Here is a 16753-nt window from a genome sequence, read left to right on the forward strand (position 1 = left end):
ACCCTTACAATAAACATTTAGTAACCAAGACGGTATAGTCTAAATAGAGGGTCCTGAAAAAAACCTTTATATTTATAGTCAATTGATTTCTAACAAAGATGCCAATTCAATGGAGAAATGATATTCTTTTCAACAAAAGATGCTGGAACCAACCAGATTTCTATATGCAAAAAAATTAATTTACACACTTGGCATATATTATGCACAAACTTAACTCAAAAGGAATCACAGACCTAAATGTGAGAGCCAAAATTATAAAACTTCTCAAAGAAAATATAGAAGAATATCTTTAGGACTTTGAGATAGACAAAAATTTCTTAGATACATCACCAAAAGCATAATCCAGAAAAGGGAAAAAAAACTGATAAACTTGACTTAAGAGAATTTAGAGCTACTGTTCTTCAAAAGACACTAAGAAAAGATGAAATCTACAGAATGAGGAAGAATATCTGCAAATCATATAGCTGACAAAGGACTCATATCCAGAATATATAAAGAACTCTTACAACTCAGTAAGATGACAACCCAATGGACAAAAGATTTAAAATATTTCACCAAAGAAGATACATAGTTAATAAGTACATTTTAATTTTTTATAAATACGTTTTTTTAATGCTCAATATCATTACTCATTAGGAAAATCTAAATTAAAACCATAATAAGTACTCTGCACCAAGTACAACAGCTATAATTGAAAAGGCAGTCACAGTGTTAGGAGGATGTGAAGAAACTGGAACCCTCCTACTTTGCTGATGAGAATGAAAAATGGCATTACCACTTTGGAGAAGTTCTGCAGTATGTCTTAAATAATTAAACTTACCATATTACTCAGCAATTCCACTTCTAGGTATCTATCCAAGAAAAATAAAAGTGATGTCCATACAAAGACATGCATACAAATATTCATAAGAGCAGTGTTCATAATAATTAAAAACCTTTACACAGTTCAAATGCCCATCAATTGGGAATGGATAAATGATATATTAGGATATACAAAAGAATACTGTTCAGCAATAAAAAGGAATAAACTAATGATACATGCTACAACATGGATTAACCTTAAAGCTATGCTATATGAAACGTTCAAGAACAATCTATACAGAAGATACAGAAAACAGATAATATGTAGAGCTGAAGATGGGAATGGGGATAGACAGCAAATATGCAGACAGACAGTCTTCTTAAAGTTATAGGAATGTTCTAAAACTAGACTGTGCTGCAAAACTTCATACATTTGCCAAAATCACTGAATCATACATTTAGAAATCAGTGAATTTTGTAGTATGTAAATTTTACCTCAATAAAGCTTTTTTTTTTTTTTTTTGAGTCAGAGTCTCAATTTGTCGCCCTCAGGGGAGTGCCGTAGCATCACAGCTCACAACAACCTCAAACTCTTGGGCTTATGTAATTCTCTTGCCTCGGTCTCCCAAGGAGCTAGGAATATAGGCTCCTGCCACAACGCCCAGCTATTTTTTTTTTAAGAAACGAGGTCTCGCTCTGGCTCAGGCTGATCTCGAACTTGTGAGCTCACCCGCCTCAGCCTCCCAGAGTGCTAGGAATACAAGCATGAGCTACCATGCCTACCAAATAAAGCTGTTTTTAATGAAGTGCCCAAGAAGTCAAAAACGACAACATAAATATGAGTACTTCTTTTACCTCTGCTGGATATACTGGGCATAATCTGAGGAATCATATTATTGCTTGTATCCATAGGCTGAGAATTATCTTGACCCATTTGATCATCAGGAGGCATATAGGCAGGAGGAGGTGTATCAGCTAAGAGGGAAAAAAATGAAACAACTAAGTTAAAGTCTCAAAAAGAATAGTTAAAATTTTCATCCTGCTTAAAGTTATTATTCTCAAAGCATTAAAAAATTCGTAAGATTACCAGCACGGTTCATTTTGAACATCAGATGGACAAAGATAGGCTGTAATCCTGGAGCAAGGGAAAAGGAGAAAAGGCAACATACCTAATAGCTACTGAAAACCTGTTATAAGCCCCCATTTGTTTAGCCCAGGTCCCTGGGAATCCTGGAGACTAGGATCAGTTTTAAAATTCACTACAATAGAATTCAAGGTTAAAAATATAGTCTTTATTTGCATATCTAAAAAAACTACAGTTACTGCAAATCAATCTTAAGGACACAGATTATCCTAGTTTGGGTATACACAAACTGCAGAGATACTTTTAAATTGTCAAGATCACATACTGCATACTGTCATTTAAAACTGGAAGATAAAAACATACTCCTTCAAAATTTGCCATCAACACTATTAGCATCATCTAATTCTTTTGCAGCATCCAAAAATGGCTGTTGTGTCCTATTAGATGGCCAGGTAATTTACTTAGGAAACTGAATGTTAATCAGAAAATCTGGGGCGGCACCTGTGGCTCTTTCAAAAGGGTAGGGCGCCGGTCTCATATACCGGAGGTGGTGGGTTCAAACCCAGCCCCGGCCAAAAACTGCAAAAAAAAAAAAAGAGAGAGAGAAAATCTTAAATTCCAACATTCATGGCCAAAAATTTTTGCAAAAGCTACTGTTATACTTCTTTGTCTCAGTAACTATAAACCCTGAATATAATTTCAGACAGAGCTACAATTAGCATGACATTTAATATAAAGTAGGAAAAGTTGTTTTTGAACAAATTCCTATCAGCAAGTTAAACAGTTGGTATTTAATTCCCCTTCAAAAAAAATATATCAACTGTTACTTTGCTGCTATAGAAAAATCACAAAGAATATATACTAGGTCCTCAAGTAACACTCTGTTTACTGTCACTTTACTGTAACACAAATAAGGAAAAAATGATAATGATCGACTCTTAGCCAGGGCCACTCTCTGTATGAGTTTTCATGGTCTCCCTGTGGCTGGGAGGGTTTTCTCTAAGAACGCCCACATCCCAGAGATATGCACCATAGGTGAATTAGCATGTCCAAATGGTTCCACTGTGAGGGTCGGAGTGAGGGGGCTATACCCTGCCATGGGACGGCATCCTATCCAGGGCTGGTTCCCATTTTGTATCCTGAGCCTCCTGGATAGGCTCTGGCCACCCTTAACCCTGTACTGGAATAACTGAGTAAATAATTATCTCACTCATTTTTATTAATCTTTCTTAAATGTATGTATAACTCACATTTATTTTAATATCACAGGTGTTTTCAGTCTTATTTAAAGTTTGGGTATTTCTGTGACCAGAAATGTGCCACAGGGACTTCATTCTCAATCGTATCAATTACTAGCCTATGGTAAAATTGGTTTGGTCATATGTTATTTTTGCTTCAAGTCATAGTTTCCAACAACCTATTGACAATATTAAGTGAGAATTACTGTATTTACATATTACTCTGCCTGACAATAGTAGGTGTTCAAATATTTCTTGACGGTGACAGAATGATGCATCTATTCACATAACATGTCATCAACAAAATTTAGAAACTTTACAAAATCTACTTATTATTTTACTAAAGATAATCAGGGTTCATTTTAAACTTTCAAAGTCCAAAATGATTTAAAAAGCAATATAACCAAGATGAAAGAGCACAAGACTTTAGAGTGAGACAAACCTGAGTCTGAACCCCTACTTAACCAGATGTGCGATCTTAGGCAAGGTACTTAAAAGTTTTGGAGTTGTTATCAATTTTTTGCCCATCTATACAACAGGAATATCTATCTCACAGAGTTCTGAGATTAAATTCCATGCAATAGCTTTCAGTACAGTATCGGTTATGTAAAAGATAACAAATGTTACTTATAAATTAAATATTTAAGTCAAATATGACTACTTCCATTTTTTAAACATATGGTACTTAACAAAATAAAATTCAAACTCTTCTGGAAATCAAACAAATATCTAAAGAATAGAGTCAATAACTGGCTCCTGACACATGAGAAGAGCTTACCCTCAGGGTCTACAGAAAGAACAATTGGTGATTTTTCAGGGTTTTTATTTTTTTGTATCAATAAAATAAATTCTTACCTGGAAGCTGAAATGGACTTCCTGGTCCAGAACTTGCTGGGGAGTTGGGATATGTGCTACTGGCAGGGGAAGGGGGATAGGGGCTATTTGGAGATAAGGGGAAAGGAGTATTGTTGGGCTGGTGGAAAGAGTCCGGAAATGTGGCATTTTGTGGCATGTGTGGTTCATTATGGCTCAGGTTCCTAAATTGAACCAACAGGCTGTGCTGCGGATTGAATTCATTATGACGAGGCACTAATACTGGAGGTAAGACTGAAAGACAAAAATCAAAAGTTAATTGTGAGAAATTAATAAAGCAAATGCCCCATCCATATTAAAGGGTTGGTAGAAAGGATTCAGGTTAAGACTGCAAACCTATTAAAGCAACTTACTTTTAGGAAGGGCTTTTTTGTAGAACCCTGAATCTATATTTACATAGTAACTAAACCTAAAACTTAGTAAGCAATTAGCCTGTATAAGGTACAGGCTTTTCAGAAGGCAGAAAATCCATAAAAGATACCACTCCTGCTCCACAGAAGATAAGGCATATTAAAAAATACCCATATACAGAGAGTTTCACATAATGGGAGTTCAGGAGAGGTGAGCACTTCCAGCTAGCAGGGAATCAAATAAAATATTGTGGAAAAAACACCTGACTGAACCTTAGAAGAGGGAGATGTCTCCTGGTAGAGAAGAGAAAGGCTGCTCCGTTGGCCTAGGCACTGAACAAGGAGATATGACTGGGGAGTAAAGTTGGGGGTCCATTATGTGAAAGCCCCCAAAACCTCCACGTTTTCACTTTTGTTACTTTGAAATATGTAGTATCTCCTATTTTATGGTATTCTGTAAGGTTTTCCCTACTGAAAATAGTAACATTCCTCAGGTAGAAGTCTTCTAACCAAAATCAATCTTCTAAAAATAACCATAACAAAAACATATACAAGGTCTAAACATTTAAACAGATGTATGTTTTTGCAGATAAAGTTTAACCTCATTCTAATGTTCCCATTCAAATACCTGATTACCTTTCCCTAAAGGAAACTGGAACAAACCTGAGTCTTCAAACACTATAACCAAATAATTTATCTCATTTATAATTTTCCTGTATTTGTCAATGTAATTTTACTTCAGAAAATCTCACTTTGATTCTGATTATCATTCACCATCAACAAAATCAGTTTGTTTCTAAGTTACCCAAGTCATACTGCAGTTCCCTGAAGGAAGGATGTACACAGTGAATCAGAGTCTGCCTAAGTCAGTATTTGCCCTGTTTGTCTTTTGTTTATTTTCATTCTAGTGAATTAGAGTTTTAAATACATGGCTGACATCTGACTACAACTGTTTTGTTCTGCTGTGTGTGAACAACTGCTGTTCTTACAGAATGATGGGACAGCTGCCATTGGCAAGCAGGGTATCAGCGAGAATTTCTATGTTTAGCTGGCTAGCAATCTGACTTTGTGAAATGACTACGTAGGAATTCGGTCCAATTAGAACTTCTTTATTTTTTTTTTTAAAGTGGCATAGCTAAAATCACTGGCTTCTCTCTTACTTATACATTAGCTATGCACATGATTTTCTAAAACTTATTTTATATTCATACAAAAGATGTACACAGTTCAAAAAGATGCTATAAGAGTTTATAATAAAATAGCAATTTCTAGCACCTTTCCATACTGTTTCCATAGTCAAATTTAAACTCTTAGCCATTTTTTTCTAATACTTACTTTGCATATTGCTAAATAATAATAATCAATATTATTGATTTGTCTTACTATTATTTGTAGACTTGCTCTTATGACGAATGAGGCAGTTTCTTACATTATTCCATTCCACTTCCTTATCCCACAATAAAATTACTTAAAATTTTGGTTAAATTGATATCCAGTGTTTATACGTAATATAAATATTATTCATTGTTGTGGTTTTCTTTTAAAAGTACTTTTATTACAGTTAACTATCACTGTGCTCCTTCGTTTGCTTACGTACATACCACTAACAGTTCCAGAATCCCAATAGATCTGTCAATTGCCTATCAATGCTATTTTTGAATGTCCCAAATAACCAAAAAATTTATTGAATCCATGTTTTCCCCTGGATCTTTCCTTCTTTTGCTATAACTATATTGTTTACTAATCTGACATCCTTGTACCTCCCTTCCCTCCTGTTGGATCCCATTTCCTGGACCTCATCCTGTATCAGTACCCTAAGAAAGGGTAAGGAAGATAAAATTTTTTTATTCCTTGCATGTATAAAAACATCTTACTTTTTGTCTGCAGGCAGAATTCTAAACAATGTTTCCCTCTGTCTTTTGAGGGCACTGATTTCATTTCCTTCTAGAATTCAGAATTGCACTAAGAAATCAACACTCTGATTCATTTAGGCCTTTGCATGTATCTAGTTTTTTCTCTCTGGAATCTTTCAGAATCTTCTTATCCGTGACTTACTACAACTTCATGTGTGGGTCTTTTTCTATCCCTGAATTAGGTTCTGAATTACTCAGTCACTGAACCCTTTCAATTTTCAGTTCTGGGAATTGTTTTAGCAGTATTTCTTTGAAAAAAATTTCTCTGCCATCTTCCCCTAAGCTCTATTTCCAGAATGTAGTACACTATTAGAATTGGTATTTAATTCGAAACTGATTCTGGGCCAGTTAATGTTTTAGCAAGTAATTTTTCATGCGCTGACTCATCTAATCCTCATGACAACCCTATGAGGTAGGTAGGTATTATTATTTCCATTTTACAGATGAGGAAACTAAATCACAGAAAGGTTAAGTAACTTGCCACCCCAACTACAGGGGAATATACGAAATTCTTAGACTTATTCTTAGAAAATATCAAGCTTAGGAGTTTTTCAGGCTACACTTTTCTTGTAAATTCTCATACATTTCTTCACCAATTCCTTCAGGCTATAGCTCTCCTTGGACTCACTAAGAAACTGAAAATCACCTTATCTCAATTGTCAAATATCACTCTGAAACTCTTATGTTGAACTTTCTCTGACAGCACAATTACTGCTATCCTTTTTACTAGTCTCCACATTAGTGTTCAGTCTTTCTACACTATCCACGTAAAACCCAGTGGAGCAGACAGACTATGGTGGCTGCCATGATTCCCACCCCTGGGTATTCATGCCTCTGGAAGAATCAATCCCTTCCTTTTGAATATGACCTGTAACTTACTTCTAACCAAAAGAATATGGCAAAGGTGAGAGGAGGTATGTGATTATATTCCACAAGAATATAATACTCTTTTTAGAAGAAGACCCTCTCTTCCTTACTGGCTTTGAAGAAGCTGCCATGAATGCGAACTACCTACAAAACAGGCCGTGTAAGCGTGGTAAGCAACTGAAGGCAGTCTCTAGCTGACAATGAGCAAGCATGCAACAACCTCCAAGGACCTGAATTCTGTCAACAATCACATGAACTCGGAAGCAAATCCTTCCCAAACTGAGCTTCCAATACCACCCCATCCCTGACCAACACCTTGATTACAGCCTTACAAAGAACCCAAGTAAGTTGTGACTGGACTCCTAATTCACAGAAACTTGGAGGTAAGAAACATGTGTTGTGTTAAGCCACAAAGTTTGTGGTAATCCATCATGTAGCAAAAGATAACTAATGTACCCCAATAGTATCTCAATTCACTCACTGCAAAAAAAAAAAAAGCTTTTTATTTTTAAGCAACACCTACTAAGTGCCAGGTAACAATACTATCCTTGGCCATGAGGATGCAGTAATGAATGAAAATGAGGAAGGCCTTGCTCATGTCAGTCAACAAACAAAATAAGTATCTAATGTTGAATGAACTAGTGATGAGGATATTTAAGCAAGGACTTAATGGAGTAAAAAAGGGTGTCCCTTTCCTGGGGGAAGAGTAAGTAGAACAAACAGCAAGACTTAAAGCCTGGATGTAGGAACGTGGCAAATCAAGGAACAGAGGACTTAAGAGAGTAAGTCACACAGACTCTTACAGAAATCTGCTGTGTAACAGAAAGGCTTCAAAGTGTTTTCATTAGGAACTGATACGATTTATGTTTTCTAAATCACTCTGGCTACGGTGTAGAAAACAATGGTTTGGAGAAAGAAGAGAGCCAGAGAGACCAGTCAGGAAACGACGTAAGGTCTGTACTAAAGTAGTGGTGTTAGAGACAATGAGCAGTAATTGTATCCAGACATATTTTGAAGGTATAGCAAACAGCATTTGCTCATAGCTCAAATATAGAACTTAAGACAGAAGAATAAAAGATGACTCTAGATTTAGGGAGTTAACAATTATATGGATGCTATACCATCTACTTTGATAGGAAAAACTGGAGGAAAAAAAATAATTTGGTGAAAAAAAGTCAACAAAAGTTCTGCTTAGACAAATTACATGTGATATGTTTATTAGGCATTCAAGTGGAGATGTCAAGTTGGCAACTATATCTACAAGTCTAAAACTTAAGGGAAAAGCTGACTCGAGAATTCAAAATGTGAGCCTCAGCTTATAGATGTTTTTAAGAAGTGACAATATGAGAGCACCTTAAGGAAAGCTATAAATGGAGGAAAGGTCAAAAGACTGAGTTCTATGAAAACAGTAGAATAAACCAGCAAAGAGATAGAGTAAGAACAGCCAGTGAGGTAAAGAATTAGGAGAGTATACTGTCTGAGAAGCCAAATAGCAAAAAAGTATCTGAGTGGGAAGGAAAGAGAGAAACTGTATCAAATGCTGTTGAGAAAGCAAATAAGATGAAGACAGAGATATGACTCCACAGAACCCTAAGAAGGCACTCACTTTGATCTTGAAAAGTTAAATAGTAGAGAAGAAAGACTAACTAGAGAGGTGACAAGGAAGAATATAAAATAAAAATATGAAGATAATAAAAATGGGGAATCCCATAAAAAGATGAGCAGAAATAATGCAGTAGTAGACTGGGGATGGGAATGTGTGAATGAGATCAAGAAAGGCTTTCTGTTTTATTTTAGGATGGGTAGTGTCATGACATGCTTGTACACTGTTGGAAACAATCTGGTAGAAAGTGAAAACATAATGCCAGAGAGGAAAATAATTGTAGGAAAAAAGTTATTGAACAGACAAAAAGGAATGGAACATAGTGCACACATGGAGCCCTATGGCTTAAATAAAAGAGATAAGTCACCCTAGGAAATGCAGAGTGGATATACTGATACCTACGGTGAACCATGAATTATTAACAGAATAAGCCATTTGAAAATTATCCTACATATAGAAAAATAAATTCAAAATCCAACATTCTTTCCAAGATCAGTATTTTAAAAAAAAATACAAGGCTAATTATGGTCTTTCAATTACTAAATCTAGTTACATGTACATCAGAAAGAGAGAAAACAAATTTTTTAAAAAATTATTCTTAGAGATGTAAAACCTACCTGGACTCTCCACTCTCTTATAGTGGTACGGGTTGATACAAACTTCTTTTTGCTTAGATCCAAAAGGAAATTCACAAATATCCAATGGCTTTAGCTCATGATGACTCTGCAAGTCAGGCCAGCGCCAAACCCGACAATATATGACGTGGGGTAAGCCTTTTCTGTGAGAAACCTGCAGGCGTCCATCTAAAGATCTGGGAATAGTGACACATTTGCTCGGCTGGCCTGGACTGCTCAAGGCTTTCTCCAGTTCCTCCATGGCACCCTTCTTCTTTTTTAGCTTTTTCACCAAAGCATCGACTGCTTTTTCTGCCCATTTCTCCTCCTCATCACCTTGTTTCCAGCCCAACAATCGCTTTACTGCTGGACTAGTAAAAGAAAACAAGCTGGCCATTGACGTCATTTGATACAAGTCTTCAGAGACCTTCCTGTAACTCAAAGTCAACGGCTACTGAATGAACAGATCACAGGTGAAAAGTCATATACAGGATCTAAACAGAAGTTCCAATTAAAGAGGGAGGAGTGACATTTATTTTCACAAGTGCCATATGCTTCTTTCATTGATTCAAGTCCTAAAAGAGAAAGGGAGAAAGAATCCTAATTTAAATCAATTCAATTTGCATACATTTAAATCAATATAATTGAAAACATAACTGTTATTTTTATGTAACTGCAGAAAAACATTACAAAAGTAAACAGAAAACAGAGAAATTTTCTCTAAAAGTTCTGTGACCATTCACTTCCCTCTTCATGTCACTGGCAATGCCAAACAATAACCAAAGCAAAACCAGGTTGCTCTACCTTCTATGTATTATCCAAAAACACAGTCTTTGTTCAGTCCATTAAGGACTTTTCTCTGAAATCCACATTACATGCTATGTTAGTTCTGAACATGATCTTGACTGATGTGAATAAAAACCTTGGGAAATGTACCTCCTCACTATTCTCTAAGATGTTTCCCAGACTTAGAAAGTTTGGGTAAGGCCACGATACTAGTCAAGTCATGTTATTAGGTACAACCTGTATTAAAGACTGTGTAAGATATACCAAACTCTCAAATAAATCATAACACATATAACTGCCACTATCTCTTTTTAAAACTAAGAATGTCAAATAAATATAAAGGGAATAAATTTGTAATTTAACCCCAAACCATGTCAGTTTATAATTTTATAATTCCTATGGCTTCTGTGATATATTATAAGCACATTAGTTAATGAACCTGCTCCAAGCAAACTATCCCATCCTGCACCATTAAGAAGCTCTTGGCAATGATGACAAGAGGATGCAGTGGGACTCCACTGCTGAGAGTGGGCAGAACTCCCCACAGAACACTATCCAGCCAGCTGCAGACAATAAGCACCTAGTGAAAAAGCAGATATGATGTCTGGAAAAGGAGGTCAGTAAGAAAAGATGCCTCCTATCTTGTGTCTAAAATTGCCCCCAAATGCTATAGCTCTGCCTTTGACAAAGTCAAGCAATTATACTGCTAAGAATATTCTAGACTGGGGTACATCTTCCAAGAAAATAATATATTGGCTCAGTTAAAACCCAGATAATAATATAAACAAGGACAAGAATGTAAACATAAAGTAAAACTGAGTTAAACTCAAGAAATATTTGTTGACTGCCTATAATGTGCCATGATGGGGCTTTAAAAACAAAAAGGTTACACCAAGTAAGTTTCAACTCAAGAATCAACAAATTCATTCATACAAAATATACTAATTGCGAGTCTACTAAATTTCAGCTGTTGTTCTGAGTGCTGATCAATTACTAATAGCTATCCAGTCTGTTATGCTGGAATCACAGGGGCAGGGTACAGGGAAGTGAATGTACCCCTTAGGTACAGACATACCTTGTGTCTTATCTTCCCTAACCCTACTTAAGGTGATTTTTGCCAGGCAAGCCAAAGTGGCTAGAGAAATGTAACATTAAACTAGAGAAATGTAACAAAAGAATTGAAGCATATTTTCCAATAACAGGTCTCAAAGTATAAAATGTTATAAACAAAATGAATTGTAAGAAGGGCTGACCTAAATTATAGCAACAAGGATACAGGATAGGATCTATCTGGATCAGGAAGTAAAAGTATGGGGTTTCATATCTCAGATGACATGCGAAATTTTGAAATTTCAAAGGCAAAGGGATACAAACAAAAACTTATGTAGGTAGACATGAACAGAGCATTTCCTGTGATAGAGAGGACACAAACCAGACGGATTTGAGATCTTAGGCACAAACACTGAAAAGACATATTGAGGAAGAGGGAAGGAGTTTGAAGACTAGAATTTAAAATACATCTTTCATTTTAAATATTACAATTAGTATAGGAAAAATATAATTAACTGTGATAAAAGGGGCTTAAATTTGATGTATAAGTGCTATTACAGCCATTAAAAATAATAAGGTGGATACTGTAACTGTATAGGGTGCATGGGAAGTACTTAATATATATGAACTACTTAATCACTCAATACTAATGTGAAAAAAAGAAAAAGTTATTGGTATATATGAACATAGAGAACAAGGACTGGAAGGCTACCTACAAAAATTATTCATTTCATTTACCTCTAGGGAGAGGCATGGAATGGGAAAGATGCAAAAAATGGGGGTCCTGCATGATTTGTTCTATATACCCTGAATTGTTTTAACCTTTTAACTAAAGTATGTAGATAATACTAAAAATAAAAATAGTACATAATCTAAAAATAAACTATGGTGAATAAATAGAACGAAGTTAAGAGAACTAGCACGAAAACCAGGAAAAACTAATGCATGGTTCTGAAGTCAGAATTACAGTTACCCCTGGGAAGGAAGGATGGAGGTGGTAACGAGAAGGGAACCTGAGGGGCTTCTGCTGTCCAGGTATAAAGTTCTGCCCTGGCTCTGTGTGGTTACATGAGAGATTTCAGTTTGTGATAATCTAGCTAACTGGATACTTATGATATATACACTTTTCTGTATCATTTTAAAATATTTTCTTGACACATAAAAAGTAGACAGTAGTCTGTTCCTTCCTTTTTTCCCTCATCAGTTCCCTTCTAATAGGTAGTCTTTTATATATCTTTTCTGTCCTTTCAGAGAAATTTCACAAATGAACAAACAAATACAAAAAAATACGATGAGCTGTAAGCTGACCACCCAGGGGACTGTAACAAACTGATCAACATACAGAGGTGGTCAACATAAGAAACTAGGCCTATTGTACTGATACATCCGTGTGATGCCTGTCTAGTCTATGAAAATTAGGTCAACTTAAATGTAGGTCAATGTAGGGAAGTGGTCAACTATGTATAAACAAAAATGTATGAACAATACATCTTTAACATCTCTCCATATGAATATAGGAAAAGCTTCCACATTCTTTTCTACGACACAGAAATCCAGTATTGAAGCACTATTATAAGTAGGTCAAATCATGTCATTCCTTCTCCTGCTCAAAAGTTACCCCGTGGCTTCCCACTTCACTCAAAATCCAAACTCCTTATTTGGATTTTATTGTATAGGATCTACATGATCTGGCCTTTAGCCTCTCCTCCTAACTCCTTTATCATTCTCCTAGCAAACTCTGTACTTAACCACACTTGATTTCTTTCCCATTTCTCAAGTACACCATGGTCATTTCCACTTCAAAGCCTAAAGTTCCTCTGGAACTCCCTTCTCCTACATCTTAACGTGGCTTACTCTCTCAATTAATTCAGTAACTTAAAGATCATCGCCTGAATGAAGAATACTCTGACCACTTTATCTAAAACAACATACATGCTAACCCCACATCAATCTCTATGTCCTAACCCTGTTCAATTTTCTATGGCATTTACCCTAACCTGATACTGTAATATAGATTTTATTTAGTTACTATATGTCTTTCTTGCACCAAAATGATAGTAAGCAAATAAGTCTCATCTTTCCTCTCAACTGCCAGATCTCCTGGACCTGTAATAGCACCTATTCATGAAATAAATGAGTAAGCAAAAAAAGCAATTTGCATACCTTTCTAAGAGTGTCTATATATTGGGCCAGGCTCATGTCTATAATCCTAGAACTCTGGGAAGCTGAGGCAAGTGGATCCCCTGAGCTTAAGAGTTGGATACCAGCCTAAGCAACAGTGAGATCCCATCACTAAAAACAGCCAGACACTGTGGCAGGAATCTGTAGTCCCAGTTACTTAGGAGGCTGAGCAAGAGGATTGCTTGTGCCCAAGAGTTTGAAGTTGCTGTGAGCTATGACGCCATAGCACTCTAGCAGGAGTAACAAAGACCCTGTCTCAAAAAAAAAAAAAAGTGTCTGTATAAAATTTTTTTAAATGTTATTTATGAATATCTACAAATATGAGAAAATAAATAAAAGTATGTATAGAAATGATACACACCAGCCTCAAAATACTAAGAACCAGCTGCCTCTAGTGAGCAGAAAAAGAAGGATGAAGAAAAGATGGAAACAATTTTAGCTGTGTATTTTCTTAAAATAAGATTTGGGGTGGCACCTGTGGCTCAGTTGGGTAGGGCACCGGCCCCATATACAAAGGGTGGCAGGTTCAAACCCAGCTCCAGCTAAATTGCAACAAAAAAAGAGCCGGGCGTTGTGGCAGGCACCTGTAGTCCCAGCTACTCAGGAGGCTGAGGCAAGAGAATAGCCTGAGCTCAGGAGTTGGAGGTTGCTATGAGCTGCCACCCCAGAGCACTCTACTGAGGGAGACAGAGTCAGACTCTGTCTCTAAAAAAATAAAATAAAATAAGATTTGAAGCAAATGTGGTAAAATCATCTGTCAAGGTATATAAATGTGCTATTTTCTCCACTTTTCCATGTATTTAAATATTTTATAACTCAAAAATACACTATTTTTAATTTTTAAGAGTAGTATAATACAAAGAAAAGGGAGATCAGATTCTGCTTTACAAACTGAAGTATGTTATTCAAACATCAATTATGATCAGCAGAATTCAGAAAGAAAAAGTCAAGATATAACTTTATCAGCCACTATACACACCTGATACATATAACCCAAATCCCTGTGCCTTTGCCCATCTGTGTCTTCCAAGAGAAATCTTAGTCATTCTTAATGATGAGCTCTAATCCACCCCCTTTTGTGCTGACTTCCTTCACCACCCTATCCTGAAGAAACTATGGTCATAGAATCTTTATCATAAAAACTAATTACACATAATAAGACATTAATAAGAACATACCTTAACTTCCCAAATGGAGTACAAAATCCTTCCAAGAGGAAGTCTTCAGCACCTGGCACTATACTATACACCAAGCATGCTCAAACTGCAGCCTGGCTAGAACATTTATCCGGCCCACCAGGGGTTTTTGCCACCACTGCCTGTCCTGCTTAGCAGCCAACTCATCCCGGGGCCCACAGTCCAGCCCTCCAACGGTCTGAGGGACAGTGAGCTGGCCCCCTGTTTAAAAAGTTTGAGGACCCCTGCATACACAATGCCACACACTAGAGTGTATTTAATGAATGGTCATTGATTTTTATAACAACTGTGCCTTGAAATTAGAGATAACTTCAAATTTTAAACCCACATGACTGAGATAATAAAAATTCCACTAACAGAGTTAAAAACATCCAGAAGGTAGTTTTGCCAATAGAGAGACAATGGTAAACATCATTGGGAAAAGATCATGAGTTTAGTGAGGTAAGGATGAACGGATTAAAGATTTTCCACAAACAGCTGAAACAGAAAGAAATAATAACTATTAATTTTAGGAAAGAGAAATGTATAAAGAAAAAAATTAAAACTCAAAAAAAAAAAAAGAGGGCAGCATCTGTGGCTCAAAGGTGTAGGGTGCAGGCCACATATACCGGAGGTGGCGGGTTCAAACCCGGCCCTAGCCAAAAACTGCAGAAAGAAAGAAAGACTAGTTTTCAACAGAGTGAAAAGAACAGCAATAAACATTTGAGTATTAGGCAACATTCAATTTTAGGGAAGAGAAAAATACTTATAATGAATTGTTAAGAAGACAGGCCTAGAACTATCTACAATGGTAGTGCAGAAGATTAAACATGCAGGAGAATTTAAAGAGAATGTGAACAAAGAAAAGGCCAAATACTCTGGAGAATGGAGATGCCATTGGATAAACCTGAACAGATTAGCTTTAGAAAGAACAATGGGTGTCAGATTTTAAAACCTCAGACTCCCTAGTATTTTCTTAAAACTAGCTCTGGAAGAGGGTACAAATCTTACAACTCAACTCTTTAAATATAGAATGATTTAAAAACTTAAGCACATTTGCTGGAATTCTTTCAAAAAAGGTTTTATGCACTTTCCAAACAGGTCATGTGATAAGGGGAAATACTCACTATCTAAGTTTCAGTTTAAGTGAAAGCAAAATTTATCATGACAATTCACTAGTGAGTAGGCAAAAGATCTAAACAAGACATGTCACAAAAGATATTAAAATGGCCATTAGATAGGAAAATGGTCTCAACATCATTAGTTACCAAAAAAAAACAACCAAAACCAACCATCATAGTGAGATACCATTCCTGATCTATCAGAATGGGTACACTTAAGAAGAAAAAAAAAATAAAAGTGTTCGTGATGATACTAGAACTCTCATATATTGCTAGTAGGAATATAAATTAGCCCAACCACTTTGGAAAATCATTTTGGTAGTCCTAACAATACTACTCCTAACAACAAACATATATATATATATCCCTAGGATCCAACAATTCCATTCCTAAGTATAATATCTCCAACAGAAATGAGTGCTATGTCCCACCAAAAGACAAGTACATGTTCATAGCAACTTTATTTATAATAGTCCCAAGTTGGAAACCAAATGTTTATCAACAGTGGGGTGCCTAGATAATGGTAATAAATTCATATTCATCCAATGGAAATACATTCATCCAATGGAAATACCAATATTCATCCAATGGAAATACATCCAATGGAAATACAGCTATGAAAATGAACCAATACATGTAAAATACAAATGAGTTTCACAGATACAATACTGAAGGAAAGAAAGATTATATGTAGGACATTATGTCATTACATTTAAATGACATGCAAAAACAGACAAAACTAAAAGATGGCATCAGACAGAGGTCAGCACAGGACTGAGAGGCGTCATGAAAGAGCCTTCTAGCTAAAAATTTTCTGTGTTTTGATGTACATGGTGATGACATATGGTACATATACAAGTGAAAGTTCACTGGGCTATACACTTAAGACAAGTAAACTTTACAGGATATACTCTTATTAATCTTTCAAATTTTTTAATTAAAAATAATTTGTTAATATTTAAAAATTTACTAGTGGCCGATCACTTATAAAAATTAGTCCCCATTCACAAGTGTCTCCCCGACCATATGGCTTATATACTATGAAACCACAAATTTTGCAAACACTACAAGATTTCCTAAGTTTATAAAAATAATGG

At 35.9% G+C, this 16753-nt stretch overlaps 1 protein-coding gene across 3 annotated transcripts in view; it reads right to left on the reverse strand.

The window, feature by feature from the left end:
• Positions 1-16753, reverse strand: part of SMAD5 (SMAD family member 5) — a 50403-nt gene that overhangs the window by 12221 nt on the left and 21429 nt on the right. For all 3 annotated transcript variants that reach the window (XM_023516073.1, XM_023516078.1, XM_023516075.1), the window contains exons 2-4: positions 9347-9918; positions 3979-4230; positions 1657-1776 (exon numbers count right to left, since the gene is read on the reverse strand). In XM_023516073.1, the coding sequence (XP_023371841.1) occupies positions 1657-1776; positions 3979-4230; positions 9347-9749 (775 nt within the window). In that variant the 5' untranslated portion in view covers positions 9750-9918. The remainder of the gene's footprint in view (positions 1-1656; positions 1777-3978; positions 4231-9346; positions 9919-16753) is intronic.

Source organism: Otolemur garnettii, unplaced genomic scaffold (genome assembly GCF_000181295.1).
Source record: "Otolemur garnettii isolate 467f Iridium unplaced genomic scaffold, OtoGar3 scaffold00003, whole genome shotgun sequence".
NCBI lineage: Eukaryota > Metazoa > Chordata > Mammalia > Primates > Galagidae > Otolemur > Otolemur garnettii.